Source organism: Chiroxiphia lanceolata, chromosome 21 (genome assembly GCF_009829145.1).
Source record: "Chiroxiphia lanceolata isolate bChiLan1 chromosome 21, bChiLan1.pri, whole genome shotgun sequence".
NCBI lineage: Eukaryota > Metazoa > Chordata > Aves > Passeriformes > Pipridae > Chiroxiphia > Chiroxiphia lanceolata.
In genome coordinates, this window is record NC_045657.1 from 10,357,208 (window position 1) to 10,375,473 (window position 18,266).

Below are 18,266 nucleotides of genomic sequence, written 5' to 3' on the forward strand. Positions count from 1 at the left end.
GGAGACATCAGGAACAGCCTTTGTGGGCATTTTTTTTCCTCCCTGTGAAATCTGTTCACATCCCCCTGAAGGTCTGTGACAATCCCCATGTGGCCTTGGTCACTCCAGCAAGAGCACAGGGGTGCCCTCCTGTCTTCAGAGAGTCCTTCCATCCTCTCACCTGTTGGATTTCTGATTTTTGGGGCAGGAAATTAGTTTTGGGAAATACACAAAGCTACTCAGCCTCTCCAAGGAGCAGCTCTGGTGGGTTCTGTGTCTTGCCTGGGTGAACTCAGACGCTGTGTTTCTTGTTTGTTTGCTCTTTGCTTTTATGAGCCCTGTGGTTTTTCGGGGTAGACACTGGGTCTGTTTGCCCAGGGCTGTCTGGGACAGGTTACAGCTTGTCAGCAGAGTGGTGGCAACCCAGGGCAGAGCTCCACGTGACTCCCCCCTTATCCCTGCTGCCCCATGGCCACCCATGAGTTGAGTTTCCCTGTGCTCAGCTCTCAGGTGGGGTTTGTGTCCAGCCTCCCCCTCTGTGAGCTGGGCTGGCTCTGGCTCTGTGGCTGGAAGGGACACTTTAATTTTTCCCCCTGCAGCTTGGAGGAGCAGAGAGACCTCTGTCAACCCTTTTGTGTGGAGCTGCTCTAAGACCAAGAGTCTCCTGGCAGCAGCATCTCAGAGATGCTCCCACATAACCCACACTGGGTGTGCTTTTGTCTTCTACATCCTGAATTCAGTCTGTCCCATCTACCCATAAAAGCCCAGTGTTACCTGTAAATACTTTTCATGTAATTCTGTTTCCAAGATTCCCTATCAAAACCTGCTTGATTTTGAAGTGATTTTCTTTTTCCTGCTGATCCTAATTTTTTTTCTGCCCTTTAAACTTCCATAGGTAGTAGATCCTAAGTTCCTTTCCTCCATTTCCAGTATGACCACTTGCTGATCATGCTTTTATCTCCTCCACTTTGGGTTGCTGTTCTCAAAATCCCTGAACATCTCTTTTTGGGGTTGAGGAACCGGTGGTGGCACCACACATGTCCCAGAAAAGTTACCTTTTGGCACAAGGTGGGCATGGGATGAAGCTTGTAGTGCAGTTTGTACTTGGTTATTCCTTGTATTAATAACAAGGTCAGAAGGAATGAAGAGGGTGGATGTGGGCACCAGGCCAGCAGTGTGTTGAGAGCAGAGGGAGGGATTTTCCAAATAACACAGAGAAGAACAGCCCCTCCCTGGTTTCATTGTCAATTAAAGCTCCACCAGTAGCTTTGTGCTTATTGAGAATCCCACAAAAACGAATTTGTGCTGCAAGGAGAAATCTTGTGGCAAGGGCTTGGTTTTGGATTCAGAGCCAGGAGCTGCTGCCCTGACGTGAGACTCAGCACCATGTGATGATGTTACCCAGCCTGTCCTCCTCAGGACGTGTGTCCATCAGCTGCTGGGCACGGAGACAAGCTGTGCCTGTGAGCAGTGACTCAGTCCCTGTCTGGGGCAGGGTCCCCTCTCCACAGGGGAGCCAGTGTTGGCAGTGCTCTCGCTCCCCACAGCCCCTGGGACATCCCCTGGGCCTTGTTTGCTTTTGCAAAGGGGTGGCTAAAGGGCCACAAACCCGTCCTTGCTGTGGCCTGGTGTGGCAAAGCAGCTTCCCTTTGCTGAGGGAGATTTTGGGGAGCACCCCAAGGACCTGTGTCCTGCGCTGGGTGCTGAGTGTGGTTGGGCAGCGTGCTGGTCTGGCACCCCGTGTACCCACTGTGCAGGCACTGTGCCCACTGCCAGGCTGCAGCCACTGCCTGGCATTGCTGGGGACCAGGGACAGCACCCAGGGAAGGGCTGGAGCTGTGCCAGGGCAGGGTCAGGTTGGATCTCAGGCAAAGGTTCTTCCCCCAGGGGGTGGTTGGCACTGCCCAGGCTCCCCAGGGCAGTGGGCACAGCCCCAAGGCTGCCAGAGCTCCAGGAATGTTTGGACAAGGCTCTGAGGGACAGGGTGGGATTGCTGGGGTGTCTGTGCAGGGCCAGGGATTGGACTGAATGGTCCTTGTGGGTCCCTTCCAGCTCAGGATACTCTGTGATTCTGAGATCCTCTGAGGTTTCTGTGTGCCCCCAGCTCCTACTGGAGGGCAGGACAGGCTCTCACCTTGGCTGTGGCCCAGTGAATGCACCCAGCTGCTCACCCCTTGCAGGCTCCGGGGTCAAGGATCTCCAGTACAGTTCAGAAGCTTGTTCTGATTTTAAAGATCACATTAATCTGTACTGATTGAACTGGGGACCTCAAGCAAGAGTCAGAGCAGAACAAAATTCACCTTTCCCACTGCTCTGGAGTAGCTCCCAGCTCCTGAGGCACTCAGGTCACTGCTTGAGCACAGCACTGGGCAGACACTGGGGTCAGTGTTTCCTTTCCATCCACAGAGTGGTTCAGAGGTGTCAGGTTTGTTCCCTGTAGCTGCTCTCGTGGGTTCTGCAGTTGTAAAAGCCAAATTATATTTTCTCACAGAGAACAGTGAGAAGCTCCTCAGGGCAACCAAATTTGCTTTTAGGCTGCAACTTCTCCAGTGTGCTGAGATCAGTCAGCAACAATTCCCTCCTCCTGCTCTGATTTATAACTTATGTAAATGGGAAGTGACACGAGGGAGCAGAGAGGGTGTGTTTGTGTGGAGTTAAACTGTCAGGCAGGTTTGTCCCTCCTGTCACAGGACTCCACAAGCCTCAGTAAGTGCAGGGAGCCTCATCTGGAGCTGGCTGGGAGCACCCCAAGGGGTGCAGCAGGAATCAGCCCCTGGGGAAGGGGTGCCTGGGCTGCCTGTTGTGGCTGGTGCATGTCCCCAGGGTGGAGGACACTTCCAGGACACTGTCTCAGTGCCAAGAGATGGATTCCTTACAGCTGCTTCTTTGCTGCTCCTGTGCTTCCAGGTGACCCTCTTTGTCTACTCAGACCTGCTGCTCTTCACCAAGGAGGACGAGCCCGGGCGCTGCAACGTGCTGAGGAACCCTCTGTACCTGCACAGTGTCAAGCTCCAGGAGGGTGAGTACCTGCAGCAGCAACTGGAGACATCTGGGGAATTTTCTGGCTGCTAGCTATAGAGGTTTCTGGCCAGCAGCAGGATAGCCCTCCACTATCCCACTGCTCCCAGTGTGTACCATCCAACTGGTGCTTCCAGGGGTGCAGGGCCAGCATCACCCTTCCCATCCTTGCATCCCTGGGAGCTCCATCTCCTGGGACACCTCAGGAGCATTCAGGTAGCCCCCCTTTCCAGGGCTTTCTGGGTGCATATCTCAGGATTTTGGGCTGGGGGTCTGGCTGTGGGGGCTGTTGCCCTTGCTGGTGTCACACTGTCTGCAGCTGAGGCTGGGAAAGGGAAGTGAAGGTTTGAGGTTTCCCCCGTGGTGCCTCGAGGGAGTTCAGAGATTGGCTCCAAGGGTGACTGGCCAAGCCCTGCTGACCTTTACTTTGCTGCTTCTCACTTCAGCCACCCACGGTTTCCCCTGTGCATCCATCCCCCTGCAACCCCACTGGGGTGGAAAGAGCAAACCCTGCCCCCAAGGCAAGGCTGGGACCTTGCCCTGACTCTCTCCATCCTGGCTGACCTTTCCTGTCCCACCAAGGCCTTGGAGAGGGCTTCTAGGGCAGGGAGTGGCTCAAAAGGGGTTATTTCAAGTTGAAGTGTAAAAGAGATGCCCTTTAGCTACTCGGGGTCAAAAGAGGAAGAGTGAATTGCTGTACCACATCCTATTTGCTACAGTGGAGCCACTTCTTGGCCCTGGGCCCAGTCTCACCTTGTTCCTTCTCTGGTCTGGTTGTTTTTTGGGTATGGGCTTGTTTTATGTACAGTTCCCTGACTGTGTCAGCATGGAGCTGGTGCCCCAGCTCCTCCTCCAGCCCTGGCAGTGGGTGTTCCTGGACTGGGACCCCACGTGGGAAATTGGGATTTGATATAAGGAAAACCTTCTTGTGATGAGCTTGGTCAGATATTGAGCTGCCCAGAGAGGCTGCGGGATCTCCATCCCTGGAGATGCTCAGGACTCAACTGGACACAGCCCTGAGTGCCCTGATCTGGGTGCTTTGAGCAGGGGGTTGGACTCCAGAGCCCACCAGAGGCCCCTTCCAACCCAAATTACTCTGGAACTGATGAGCCAAAGTCTTCAGTCCTGTGGCCCTGACCAGAAAGGATTAATCCAGACCTGGGTTGCTTCTCCAAAGGGATCATTTTGTGGATGAATTTTGCCGCTTCCCAAGACTTTTCCTATCTGAGCCATGAGCTCTGTGGATGAGCTGTGTCTCTCCACGTGCCCCACATTGTTCTGAGCCTCAGTGCTGGGACCTGCAGTGCTGTGCTGGAGACCACAGGCCGCCTCTTGGTTGTTATTTCCCATTTCCAACAACGTTTCTGCTTCCAGCTGAATTCCCTGACCTATTTGGTGGGGGCAGAAACACAATGAGGGGGATGGGGCACCACAGTGTGAGCCATTGAGAAAATCCACTGGAGCTTCCCTGGGCTTTGCTGAGTGTGTTCTCAGTGCTGCTGATTCCTAAGAAAGGGACAAAAGAAATTGTTCCTTGTTGAAGTGCTTGTGGTCAGTGACTGCTCCCTGTGTGTGCTGCCCCTGGCTGCTCCCACAGGCTGGGAATAACCCTGCTCTTGTTCACCTGCTTGGAGAAATCGGCTTCCCTGGTGCTGCTCCTGGCTCTGCACACCAGGGTCTGTTTGCAGCTGGGCACAGGAACGTGCCTCCTCACCCCAGGCACACACAGGGATTTTGTGAGCAGTTTTCTGCCACTGATTTCCTTGTTGCAATAATTACTTGGCTGGACCACACCTGGAACAGCCTCACAAGCCTCTCCAGAGGGGATGTAGGTCCCTACAACACTGAATTGCCCCCTTACACCGTGAATCCAGCACAGCTGCTGTTCAGGCAGCTCAAGCCCTCCTGCTTTGGGCAGGGCTGCTTCAAGGAGTGAGGAGATGTGTGTCCCTTTTGGCAGGGCTTTGCTTTGCTCTCCTGAATGGTACATGAATAGGAACAGGCGTATTGCTGCCACAACAATCGGGACATCTCCGGTGTGCTCAGCACCATTGTGCTGTTTCCTGTTCCTGCGCTGGGCGAAAGCAAATCAGCCTGATCTGCTTTACAATGCACTGTCTTCCTGCTTTAGAAGCCCAGCACTGCTGATGAGCCTCACGCCAGCCAAGGTTCCCAGTGAGACAGGCCTGGCTTCCTCACCAGATCCTGTGGGAATTTCCACGCTGCCTCGCTGGGATCCTGCTCCCCCTGGGTAGGTGTGCTCAGCTTTGGGACACAGAGGAGTGTTCCTGTTTGCAGCTGGATGAGCACCCCCGTCTCCACCCAGGATCCTGCAAACAAGGACTTCTCATGTGCTGCTTCGCTGTCCTTGGCATCGAACCTGCTGTGTCTTACAGCTCCAAGACAGGCCAAGAGAGTGGTTTATGGGCCTTCTGTCCTGCCACAGCTTCTCCAGCAATGGCCCAGGGATGCTGGGAAGCACTCCTGGCTTACACCCTGCCACACTTCCCCAGGGACCTGTGCCACAGGGGGTGACAAGCTTGTCGTCTCTTGGCAGCCAGGTGTGTATGTGCTCCCTCTGTGCCCCCCCAGCACCCTGCCCTGAGCAGATGGGAGGATCTGGGGGTCAGGGTGTCTGCCCTCACTGTGGGCATTGCCACAGGTTCCAGGGCCCTGCAAAGGAGCAGCACCACCTTCCCTCTTCCCCCATCCCTTTGACCTGACACCAGACATGCACCACCCAAATCCTGGGTGTTTTCCATGGGCTGCGCAGGGAAGTGGCAGCGCCAGGGTGGTGCTGGGAGCTGCTGCTGTGCTGGGAGCTGTGTAAGTCAGTGTGTGTGTGCAGGATGAGGCTTAGCTGAGAGGAGGATGTGTCCCCACAGAGCTCACACCCTCCTCTGGGTGCTGAGCCCGCCCTGGCACAGGGACGGTTCACGTTGCTCTGGAAGCCAAGCCAGTCCCCAGCACAGCACAGCAGGAAGAGAAGGAAATATCTTCAAGTGAGTTTTTTTTAATCCTGCTTATTTTCTTTTAGTTTTTCCTTGAATTTGGCTGACAGTATGTGCTGTGCTGCTGTCACAAGACGTGGGGAGCAGAGCCCTGGATCAGCCTGGGCATCTACCACCTCCGTGGTGTGAGGTTGTGCCTCTCTCCATGTTTTTCATGGTCTCTGTGCTCGTCCCATGGCTCCAGGGCACATCAGGCTCTGGTGCTCCAGTCTGACCCTCTTGGAGATTGAAAACGCTCCCGTGGAAGGAATCCTGGCAAAGCTGGTTTGTGGTGAAATCTGTACCTGGGTCTGCCCTTCCTGGCTCTGCCATCGCCCTCCAGCCTCCAGGGCTCGGCCCTGGCTCCAGCCCAGCTGCTGGGCTGGGCAGTCTCTGACCTCCCTTTGTGCTGCCTAGAGGCAACTACTGGGAGAAAATGGGTATTAAGGCATTCCTTGGCCTAGAGTGGCTCCCTGCTCTGTGTGTCCTGTAGGCACTGGGCTGCTTGGCCACGTGTAGCAGCGAGTCTGGGAGGGACAGGGAACAGGAGCTGCTGGCTGTGGAGGTTGTGCCAAGATTCATAGCTCAATGGAGAGGAATTTGGAAGGGAACTTAATTCTGATGGTTTTGGACCTTGTCAGAACCAGAAGGAATCAACAGGAGCTCAAGAGAAGCAGGTCATTCCCTAGGCTGTTACACCCCACTGTCACCTGTCTTTACTGAGGATGACTTGTTCCTCACATCGCCCAGGAAAACACGGCTCAAGTTCCTGAGGGAACATGGCTGGAATGTGCTGGTCTTCTGTAATCTGCCTTGCAAGGCAGCCTGGAGAGCTCTGGTCCTGGTGCAGGGAGAAGAAGAGCCTGGCTGAGGAGCTGGGTATGGTACTGCTGACCCCTTGGGAAGGAGGAGCAGCAGAAGGGGATGGTGGACTCATGGTGTGCCAGCAATGGGTCAGATCCTGCCTCCAAATCCTCCTATGGCTCCCATCAGAGACTTGGGCTTAGCAAAAAACATGCTCCCTGATGGTCCTGCTGGGGTTTATGGAAGAGGGTGCTGCTCTGGGGAACAGTGAGTGGTGTTCTGTGGTGCAGAGGTGAGACATGGGCTCCTGGCCAGGCCCGCTCACCACGTGCTCTCAAGGGTCCAGCACTGCTCCCCTTCTGGAAGTGGTGATTTGGAGGGGCAGCCCTGGGGCCAGGCTGCTTCCCTGACCCTCAGCTGGCCCAGGGGAGCACAGGGAAGGTTTTGGGAACACACAGGGGTTCCCCATGGTGCTGTGCTGCAGCAGCTGCTGTGACACAATGCCCTGGTGTCCCCTTAGTGGTTTTCCAGCCCATATCCTGCAATGTGCTTTAAAAGTGAAGCTGGCAGTGGAGACAAAACTGCAACCCTCCAAAGGGCAGATGGAAAAGACACCCAGCAAAGGGCTCCAGACCACTTCTTCATGGGTTTTGTGTTGTCCATGGGGTGACTCAAGAGGCACCTGAGTCCCTCAGTGGGTCACAGCTCTTATCTTGCCCTTTGGCTGCTGCCTGCAGCAGGAGAATTGCTTTCCTCTGGGGAACAGGGTGTTTCCAGCACTGTGCAGGGCCTGTTCCCACTGAGCACAGCTCAGGCTGTTGAAATGAAGCAGAGCTTGTGCTGACACTGCTTTCAGTGGGATCTGCAGCCGTGCCCAGGCTGCAGCTCTGATCTCATGGCACAGATAATGGGCTCATTAAGGGCATTAGGAAAGCTGCAGCCCTGTGGTGCTGCCTGCTGCCAAGGGCAGAGCTGGTGCAGGGCAGAGTGGTGTGAAGGAGCAAAGCAGCTCCTGGAGATGGGCTGTCCTGGTTTGGAGCTGAGGTGACCCTGTGCTGGTGCAGCTTCATGTCCTCCTGTGAGGCTGATGAGTGCCAGGAGCTGCTTCCCTCAGGGCTGGGCACACACAAAGGCCGGGGCAAATCTTCAGGGATGACTTTTTGTTGGGTACAGGGAAGGTTAGACCTGCAGGAACCAGCCTGCTGGAGCAGCTGCAGTATAACCCATCCCCTGGGACAGCTGGCAGCAAGTGAGGAGCTGTACTGGGCTGCTCCATGGGTTAGCAGGATGTGGATCAGTGTTGGTCATCACATTGTCTGCAGCGCCATCTCCTTTCCCAAAACTGTGGAAGGGCAGGTTCCTTGGCCAGGTCTCCCACTCTGGTGGGAGCTGGGGGGCTTTGCCCTCAGCCCAGTGGAGCAGGATGAGCTCTTCCCTCTGCCCCGTGTCAGTCACTTCCCATTGCCCTGGGATTTGGCTCCATCTCCTTGGAGAGTCACTGTCCCCAGCCACTGCCATGATGGAGGCTGGGACAGACAGGAGGACCACCAGGGCCACCCAAGGGTGTGGGGCAACAAGCTGGGAATGAACAAGGATGTGGGAAGAGAAGCTTCTCTGTCAGTCCTCCTGGGAGCAAAGTGCCCACAGAGGTAAGATGAGGAAGACCCGTCCTTGGTGCCCAGGATGGCACTGCAGGACCTCCACACCCCTGGGAAGGTGCCGCAGGCTGTGTGTGCCAGGGCAGGTTGGGCAGGAGAGCCAGCACTTGACCTTTGAAGGAAACAACCCCTTTTCCAAAAGGACAATCCCAAGGAGAATCCATAATAGCGCAGTGAGTCCAGGCAGGATTCCATGCCCATGCCCGCCCCGGCAGATGCCACATACATCATCCAGCTCACAGCCTGGTACTGGAGGGGCACAACAACAAATATTCATTCAGTGCTGTCCCTCAGCCAGTTCCTCTGCCAGTGGCTCCACTTGCAGAAATGCAGCTGCAGCTTCGTTCTGATCCTGTTTTTCCTTCGTTCCAGGTTCAGAAGATCGGAAGTTCTGCCTCCTTTACCTTGCAGAGGTGAGTGGTGCTGTTTTCCACCTGAACTTTGTAGTGGGAGCTGAACATGTAAGAACAGCTCTGCTCCCTTCTGCTGGGGCAAGGAGCACTGAACAGGCTGATTTTAACTTCCTTTTTAATTAATTTTCCAGAGTTCTGGGAAAGAAATGTAATGGCCGTAGCCAGAATATATGAGTAAGAAGCTGCTAAAAGGAGTGTGAATGAGGAGGCTGGGCAGCCCTGGGCCAGGCTTCTGTTCCCCTTCCTCTGTGGATCTTCCTTGGGGCACCTCACTTTTCTTTTGAGATTCTTTCCCCTGGGGGCAGATTTCCTTGTCTTCATTTTTTAAGGCATCTTGCTTTTCTCGTCTTCAAGTACCCAGGTTTGAAGCCCTCAAATAAAATAAGGAAGCTCAGTCTAAAAGACATAGAATCATAGTTCTAAAGCCACGTGTGGCTAAGTGCTCTAACCTGAGGTAAGCTCAGGGCATGGTTCTAAGAACACCAGGGTTGTGGGTTTGGTGCCCATAGGGCCACTCACTTAAGAGTTTGACTTGATGATCCTTGTGGGTCTCTTCCAACTCAGAGTATTCTGTGATTCTGTGAAGCAGGTTTGGGATCACTCATACATTGGCACAGCCCTGTTTGTGTCCTGAGGCAGCCAAGAAAACCGCAAAATTGGTTCACACTGACTGGACCTCCCTTTTTTCCTTTTCAAGTGACTTTACCATGTTCCTGCTTTCAAGGCCTTGTATTTTCAGAGGTGGAAATGTGGATCTGGGAAAGATCCCCAGGGCACAAAGGAGAAAGGCAAACATTGCTCAGCAGCACCACAGAATAATGAGCTATTGTGAAAGTTGGGTGAAAATGCTCTGCGTGGAAGTTGTTCACCTTGAGTGGCTGGACTGGGGCCAGGGCACTACCGTCTGCGGAGCCGCCGCTGACGAGTTCCCTCTTACGTTTCCTCTTGTTCCTTCCTTGTCTTCCCTGTCTCTCCCTGGGGCAGGGGCTGAGCTGCCCCTGGGGTTTGCTCAGTGCGTGTCCCAGTGTAACGTCAGCCTGGCCTGGGCTCCCTCCCAGCTAATCCTGTGCTGTGACTCAGGGTCGGGATGAGGCACTCGAGCATTTTCTCACGAAAAATGCATCCAGAACCTGATATTTAATTCAGAAGCTCTGGGCCCCTCAGTAGAAGAGACTGAAAGAGAGCTGGTTGTGTTTCATGAGATCTTGAGAGGTGAAGAGCTGTCTTTGTCAGGGTGTATTGAAGTGCTGGGCCTAATCGGCTATAAGAGCTCTGGTGATGGAGATTCCTGACATCTATTGTGGTTGGAGTGCAGGAGTTGGGCACAAAATGGGAAACATTTACTTTTCTTCCTGCATGCTCCCCCTCAGAGGACAGTAGGTCTGGACTGGCCACACTGGTGGGATTCTGAAAACACCTTCTTGTTCCTCTTGTTTACACGGGGTGTTTTGGAGCAGGTCACAAGTCGAGTGGGAGCTCCCTGACCCACAGTGACCAGCTCTACCTCATGTCTCACCCCAGGAGTGGGTGTTCATCCCCCGTGCTGTGCCAGCCCAGGCTCTCAGGTGACACTGGGACAGCCCCTGGCTCAGGGATGACACTTTGCCAAGCAGGGTGTTCCCTGTGCCATCCCTTCCCTACCAGCCCCCACGGGGTTGCTTGGAGGCTGCACTGAGACAGGGATATCCACACATCTGGCTCCAGGGGGAAGGGGACAGTGAACTTCCAGCTGTAGGTCCCATCAGACTCTCCAGCAATGGGAAATTTGGGCTCAAAAGGGGAAGCTGAGGTGCAGAGTGGGGGATGTGCCTGTGAGTGGGCAGAGAGCCAGGGCAGGACGGTGCCCTCCTGACTTCCCTTCTGGGAAACAGTGACCTGCAGGTCACCACTCCAGGAGCCACGTGGAGCTGGGTGACCAGGCTGCAGGGGCTGGTGGCTGGAGCAGGAGAGCAGCAACCTCTCAGTTCTGCAGCACAGGGGTTGTGTGGCCCAGGGAAGTGTCCTCAGTTCACCAGGGGTAGACCCTGGGTGAACAGAGACAGGCTTTTCTGAAATGGGATGCTGTTGTGGGAGCCAGCTTGGGAGCATTCCAGCATCTTTCTTTTCAGGGGAGACCTCCTCACTCTCTACAGCTCTCTGACAGGAGGTTGTAGCCAGGTGGGGTTCGGGCTCTTCTCCCAGGAAGCAGCAGTAGGACAAGAGGGCTGGGTCTTCAGCTGTGCCAGGGGAGGTTTAGGTTGGATATTGGGAAGCAGTTTTTTCCTGAGAGAGTGATCAGCCATTGGAATGGGCTGCCCAGGGAGGGGGTGGAGTCACCATCCCTGGAGGTGTTGAAGGTGAGACTGGATGTGGCATCAGTGCCATGGTCTGGGAACCACAGCGGGGTTGGATCAAGGGTTGGACTTGATGATCTCAGAGGTCTTTTTCAACCTGGTTGATTCTGTGATTCTGTGATTCTGTGATTCTGTGATCTTCCTCCTGCAGGGAAGCCAAGAGGAGAGTTACCTTCAAGTGATCTGCCTTTTCTTTGCATTCACATTTCTGGAGCAAAGCTTTAGTTACAGGGTTTGGGGGTGTCAACAGGAGGTGACAACTCTTGGCAGCCTGTGGGATGGTCCCCCTCAAAGACATTCCTGCAGGATGGCTGCTCACAGGAGCATTGAGGGGGGCTTGGGTGCCTTGCTGGGCTGGTGGGAGTGAGGGTTTGGGGTGTGAAGGTGATTTTTGCAGTGGACTGGGTTTGAGGCATGGCCTGGCTGTCAGGTGGGCCCAGGGAAGGGGCACTCTCGGGTTGCAGCACACCTGGGACTGAGGGGGGTCTCTGGGCCATCCCAGCATGGCTCTTCCCATTACCTGATGGGTGTGGTGTCCAATGAGTGTGAGTCTCCTGGCTGTGGCACCTTCTTTTGCCCTGATGCAAGGCTCAGCCTCCTTCCTGACTCTGGGAACAAGATAGTTTCCCTCTGCAGGGGTGGATTCCCATGGAGAGGGGCTGGCTCTGCTTTGGGAACATCCTCAGGCTACCGGGAGTTGGGGTGCAGGGGGACTCAGGAGGGCACCCCTGGCAGGGGGGTGGCACTGGCACACTCTGACACCCTTGGGGTCCCAGGGCTGTGGTGCAGCAGTGCCCTGCAGCTGAGTCCTGCTGCCCACCCTGTGAGTGCTTGTGGCAGCTAGGAAGGATAAGGATGGATAAGGATGGATAAGGATGCACAAGGGAAGGATGCGTGTGCTGATGTGGCTTTTTGGTCCCATGTCTCTCTGAGGGGTCTGTCCCCCTCCTGACCTACTCCTGTCCTGCTCCCTGCAGCACATGCTCCATCCCTGGCCTTGCCAGCAGCTCTGGACCTGCCAGGAGCCTTCTGCTGGCTCAGCCCCTCCGGCTGGTCCCCTCGGGGGGGAGGTGCTGGCTCTGGGCTTTGGTGCCCAGTGTGTCTGAGCTCCTATGCTGGCTCTGGGCTTTGGTGCCCAGTGTGTCTGAGCTCCTATGCTGGCTCTGGGCTTTGGTGCTCAGTGTGTCTGAGCTCCTATGCTGGCTCTGGGCTTTGGTGCTCAGTGTGCCTGGGCAGACACATCCCTTGTGCTGCTGTGACAGGGCTGGGGGGTGCTGGAAGCTCCTGTGCTGCTGCTTCTTGCCCACAAATCATCTGCAATGAGCACTAATGTATTTAGTGCTACTGGGAGCTCAAAGGGAGCCCAGGGGCTGGGCTGACACTGCCTTTGCTGCGGGAACAGCTCTCTGCTGAAGCCTTGAGCTGCAGCCTCCTGCTACTGCTCATCTTGAGGGTTTCTGAGTGATGTTCTGACCCATGAGGTCACACATTTGCATTTGGGTGTGATGTGATCCAAAATGAAAGTATGTCCCAGTGTCTGGGAGCTGCTTAATTTATTTTAAACAAGAGAGAAAATTCCAACCTTCGGGGAGTGTCACAGAAAAGCCTCTGTAGTCATCCTGTCTGACTGTGTGCAATAAATCACTGCACAGAGTTTAAACCCTGCACAATGTGGTTATTTGCAGGCACAGAGCTAACACTGAGCCTGGTGTAGGTTCCAGCACAAGGGGTGTTTGCTTTACAGGCTCTTCAAGGTGTGAATTGCAGTGTTTGGAGATCCTGAGTGCAGGTGGCCCTGAAAGGGCCAAATATAGGTTGGTGTTGGAAAGAATGCAGAAGTAGAGGAAGGTTCTCCTCTGAGCTGTCCCATTTGGTGAATTTGTTCCTTCTGGTGGTCATGGGGCAGCTCTGGTAGCCCCAGCACATAGACAGGATTTGGAAGTGAAGGTGGTACCTTTTGATCTCAGGAATATTGTGTACACCTGGAATCATAGAATCACAGAATAGTTGAGGTTGGAAGTGACCGCTGGAGATCATTCAGTCCAACCCCCTGCCCAGGCAGGGTCACCTGGAGCAGGTGACACAGGAACAAATCCAGGTGGGTTTGGGATGTCTCCAGAGGGGAACACTCCCTGCTCTCCCTGGGCAGCTGTTCCAGTGCTCTGCCACCCTCCATGGAAAGATGTTTTTCCTCACGTTGAGGTAAAACTTCTTGTGTTTTAGTTTATGGCCATTACAGCTTCTCTAACTTTTCTATTTGCCAACTGATATATGAAAAATTCCTGCAAATGTGTTCAGACCTGGCCTAGGGCATCATCACATTCAGGATTTTAAACCCAAATAGCACAGTTTTTGTGTATCTTGAATAAATCCTGTCTGCAAAAGCTTTGGACCGATTTGAGCACTGGAATAAGTGCCACTGGAGGAGGTTGCCCAGAGAAGCTGTGGCTGCCCCATTCCTGGAAGTGTCCAAGGCCAGGCTGGACAGGGCTTGGAGCAACCTGGTCTAGTGGAAGGTGTCCCTGCCCATGGCAGGGGGTGGAACTGGTTGAGCTTTAAGGTCCCTCACACCCAAACCATGCTGGGATTCTCTGATTCAGTGTGGACCCACATTTCTCACCCCAGAGGACTTGGAGTGTGGGAGTTTGGCTCCATTTTTTCCCACCTCCCCGTGCCATTCCCTGCAGGGCACACACCCCTCCTGGGATCACATGTGTAAAACCTGTCAGAAGAATATTTGCTGCCTGGTGGGAATGAGCAGCCTCAGAGGGACCAGTGTGGAGCCCTGAATGTGGTCCAGGACTGTATTCACACCCTTCCCTGCTCCGGAAATATCCTGCTGAGAGGAAACTGCACAGCAGTGGTTTATTGCATTGTTACACATGTTTGATTCAAACCCAACATATTCAGACCAAATTGACTTAAAATCAAGTAGCTCAGTAAGTTTTTCCTTTGAAAAGCACTTGCAAATTTGATCTTTTTTCACTGGAAGTTTTCGTCTGCAGACACTGGAGTTTCTCTTGGGAAGAAAGAAAATCCTTCCAGTAGCAACTCCTTGTGCTGCTGTGATGAGCAAATTAATGCTGTGAATCTGTGCTGGAGCTTGTTTTGCCTTGGAGATGCCCATCTTTACTGCCCAGGGAGAGCCTCTGGACAAGTGTCAGAGAAAGGCCACTGTCCCCCCTTTGCCCAGGTCACAGAATCCCAGACTGGTTTGGGTTGGGAGGGACCTTAAAGACCATCTTGTTCCACCCCCTGCCATGGGCAGGGACACCTTCCACTAGCCCAGGTTGCTCCAAGCCCCGTCCAACCTGGCCTTGGACACTTCCAGGGATGGGGCAGCCACAGCTTCTCTGGGCAACCTAATCATCCTGTGCCTTGGCTCTGTGTGGGCCCATCCCTGCACCCATGGGTGCACAGGTCCCCTGTGAACACTGTTCCTGTTCACACCCTTGGCCTGTGTCCCTGCTACTGGCAAGGGGATGCTTTGAAGGGGTGCTCTTTGAACTGGACCACAGCTGTAGTGGGGGCAATACTGGAGCCTGTGTGGATGTGCTTCACTGGAGATGTCCCAGCTTGCTCCACCGGAGACTTAATTCCCAAAGCATTCTCTGTTCCTGCTGGGAGTGAACATCACTCAGTTGTGCCAGGGCAGGGTCAGGTTGGATCTCAGGAAAAGGTTCTTCCCCCAGAGGCTGGTTGGGCACTGACCAGGGCAGTGGGCACAGCACCAAGGCTGCCAGAGCTCCAGGAGAGTTTGGATGATCCTCTGGGGCACAGGGTGTGACCCTTGGGGATGGGCCTGTGCAGGGCCAGGAGATGGACTGGATCATCCTTGTGGGTCCCTTCTAACTCAGCACATTCTGGGAATCTGTGATTTAATGCCCTTTGGGATGTGGCGTTGTCCCAAAGGGAAAGAGCAGGGAGAACCCAGGTTCCCGTCTCCATCCAGCAGATCTAAATGCTGGAAAAGTGATTTGCTGATGGCACAGAGGATGTCAAGGTCGGGGACAGGCTGGGATCTGACAGGGATTACACGCTGGGGTGATTTTGAAGTCGGCTGTTATGGACAAGTCACCAGGACAGTTCACAAGGAGCTTTTTTGGGCACTGTCTTGGCAGATCTAGAGGGCACTTAGGCAGGTGGTTTGTTGAGAGGGAAAAAGACAAAAGGGCTGGGCAGGGGGTGCCATCAAACCTACATGACTGAGTGAACAGCTGAGCTGAAGCTGTTTAGTAAGGAACTGTAGGAAGGGAGAAGGGAGAGGAGATGAGTCTTTGCCTGGGAAATGGGCTGGTGGAATTGTACCTCGATTTACTCTAATTCATGATGGGAAAAGAGATGGTGTTTGTCAGATTTGTGGCTGTAATTCATCTGATGGGCTTCTAGTGCAGCAGAGAAGGATCCCCTGGGCTGGGGGGGAGTGAGCACTGCAGACAGGGCTGGAAGGGTTGGGATCACTCATAGGACTTCAAGGAGAGACAATCCAGATGACCAGTTTCCTGACATGAATGTGAAGCACAGTGAGAGAACATGAAGTGTGTTCCTCTGCCTTCCTCTTCCTGTTCCCAGTCCTGTTCAGTGGGAAGAGGGACTCCCTCTCCTGAGTCACTCTGCTGGTGATGGCCAGGAGATGTTACCAGATGAGAAATCCTTTCCTGCTCTCTGACATTTCCTTTGCTTCCTCCCTGGCTCATTTCTGGGATGCTGGAGAGGTTCCCCAAGCCTTGAGTCATCCAGCTCATGTGAGAGCTGGACACTCACCCTGAATCCCTCTGGCATCTCACACAGCAACAGCTTAACTCTTTCCTGAATGGAGGTTTCCATTTTCCTCCCTCCAAAGGAGGGCAGGTCCCAGCCCCTGGATTTCTCTGTGGGATGCTGACAAGTCCAAGCTGTAGGTGCAGAGTCTGCAACATTTGGAAAAGTCCTTCTGAAGGATGTTGTGACATGAACCCATGTCCAGATTACTCCAAATGCTGAGGCATTCCTGAACTGCCCTGCCCAGCATTCCCATTATATGCCCCAAATTTCATTTGCAGCTGAAATGTTCCCCTGGTTCAAGTCAGCTCTCTCCAGGAACATCCCTGGAGCTTGAGCTCACACAGCTCTGAAGTTGGTGGTCAGGCTACTCCTCTGTGCAGGCAGACCCTGGGCTTCATCTCCTCTGCCTGTGTGGGTTTACCTGGGTTAGATGTGGAATGACACCAGCCCCAGGCTGCAATAACCCACAGCCTGGGGACAGAACAGCTGCTAGGCACTGCCAGCTCCCAGTTCAATTCTCTTCAGGCAGAGCAGGGAGTGCTCCTGCCCCAGCTGGAGGAACAGATAAACAGGAACACTCTTCCTCCATGGTTTTGTACATCTTTACACAGCTCAGCCTGAATCTGAGTTTTGAGATAACCAACAAATGTGTTCCTTTTCCCCCCCAACTTTAATTCTGGGGCCACATTTCCCAGATGCTGGCAAGAAGAAGAGTTGATATGGTGCAGTTGCAGTACTGGAGAGATTTTAAAAAGGCCCAGGCACCACGAGGTGATTTCAGAGGGTCCTGGCACTGTCTGCACAGGCTGGAGCTCGCTGTCCATGGGGCTGTGCTGGGGAAGAGGGATGGAAAGCTCTGGGGCTGTGTTGGCAGAGGGTGGGTAAGCTTGGTGTTGATGCTACTGAGACTGCTCAGCTTCCCTGAGAGGGAAGGGTGTTTGCAGAGCAGGAAGGTGCTACACCTGCTCTCTGTTTGCCAGAGTGGTGTTTTCAGCACTAACTCATTGCCTGGCTTGTTTCAGGGTTGGGGAATTCCTGGGAAGGCTGTTATCTGATGAGCCACTTAATGACAACCTGCTGGCCTGTGAAAACAGACCAAGCCCTGTGTCCTCGCTGGCTGCTCCATAGTGGTTGGAAAAGGCTCTTCAGGATGGCTTTTCCTCCTGGAGGCTTAACATAGAATCATAGGATCAGAGGCTGGTTGGGGTTGGAGGGACCTTAAAGCTCCTCTTGTTCCACCCCCTGCCATGGGCAGGGACACCTTCACTAGCCCAGGTTGCTCCAAGCCCTGTCCAACCTGGCCTTGGACACTTCCAGGGATGGGGCAGCCACAGCCTCTCCAGGCACCCTTCAGGCTGTGCCATCATGCAGTGCTCCCAAAAACAAGCCCCACAGGGACGAGCCCTGCAGGGGTTGCTGTGCCCTGCCCTGCAGCTCCCTGCACATCCTCTGCTGCAGCTCTCCTGCCATCCTGTCACCTTCTGGTCATCCCAGATTTCAGTGGGGCCTCTGCTGTGGCTGCCAGTGTTTGCTCTTTGGGCACCACCAGTGTGCCCAGCAGTCCAAAAGCCACAGGAAGAGTCGTGGTCCCTCCCACCCCCCCGGCACGGTAGCAAACAGAACTTTCTCATCAGACCTTGCTCGTGGGCATGAAGTAACCAGGCAGCAGTTGCCCTGTTTTGTGCACAGGATATTCCCAGGGCCGGTGGAAGGTTTGCTCTGTGATTTAAAGCCATTGTAGTCTGGAGCCCATTTCCGAGGTACTTCCCCTCTGGGATCTCTGCTGGGATTGGCCCTGGACCAGCACTGGGAATGTTTGAGGCCAGGGCCTGGCAGGGCTGGGCTGGGAGCCCTGTCCCCAGAACACCCTGCCCTAAACCTGAGGGGCAGAGGAGCCCGAGGGAAGGAGCAGAAGTGCATTCCCTCATCTCTGAGGGGAACATCTACCCCAGGACACAGGTTGCCCAGAGAAGCTGTGGCTGCCCCATCCCTGGAAGTGTCCAAGGCCAGGCTGGATGGGGGTTCTAGTGGAAGGTGTCCCTGCCTGTGGCAGGGAGTGGAACTGGATGAGCTTTAAGGTCCCTTCCAACCCCAACCAGTGTGTGATTCCATGACCATGACCACCCCAGGAACGTGTCTGCTGGCAGAGCTGGGGAGACAGTGGTGGGAGAACAGCCCTGGGCTCGGCTGGGCACCAGCTCAGGGCACTGGAGGTGTCAGGCTGAGTCTGTGTCGTTGTTACTGGGACATTTTAGCTTTGCAGTGCCATGCAGACCCCTAGGTGTGTGCTGGGTCCTGCACAGAGGG

At 54.4% G+C, this 18,266-nt stretch overlaps 1 protein-coding gene across 1 annotated transcript in view; it reads left to right on the forward strand.

The window, feature by feature from the left end:
• RGS3 (regulator of G protein signaling 3) overlaps positions 1–18,266 on the forward strand; it is a 93,720-nt gene that overhangs the window by 45,933 nt on the left and 29,521 nt on the right. Inside the window, 2 exon segments of the mRNA XM_032708502.1 lie at positions 2,887–2,998; positions 8,822–8,862. Of these exon segments, the coding sequence (XP_032564393.1) occupies positions 2,887–2,998; positions 8,822–8,862 (153 nt within the window).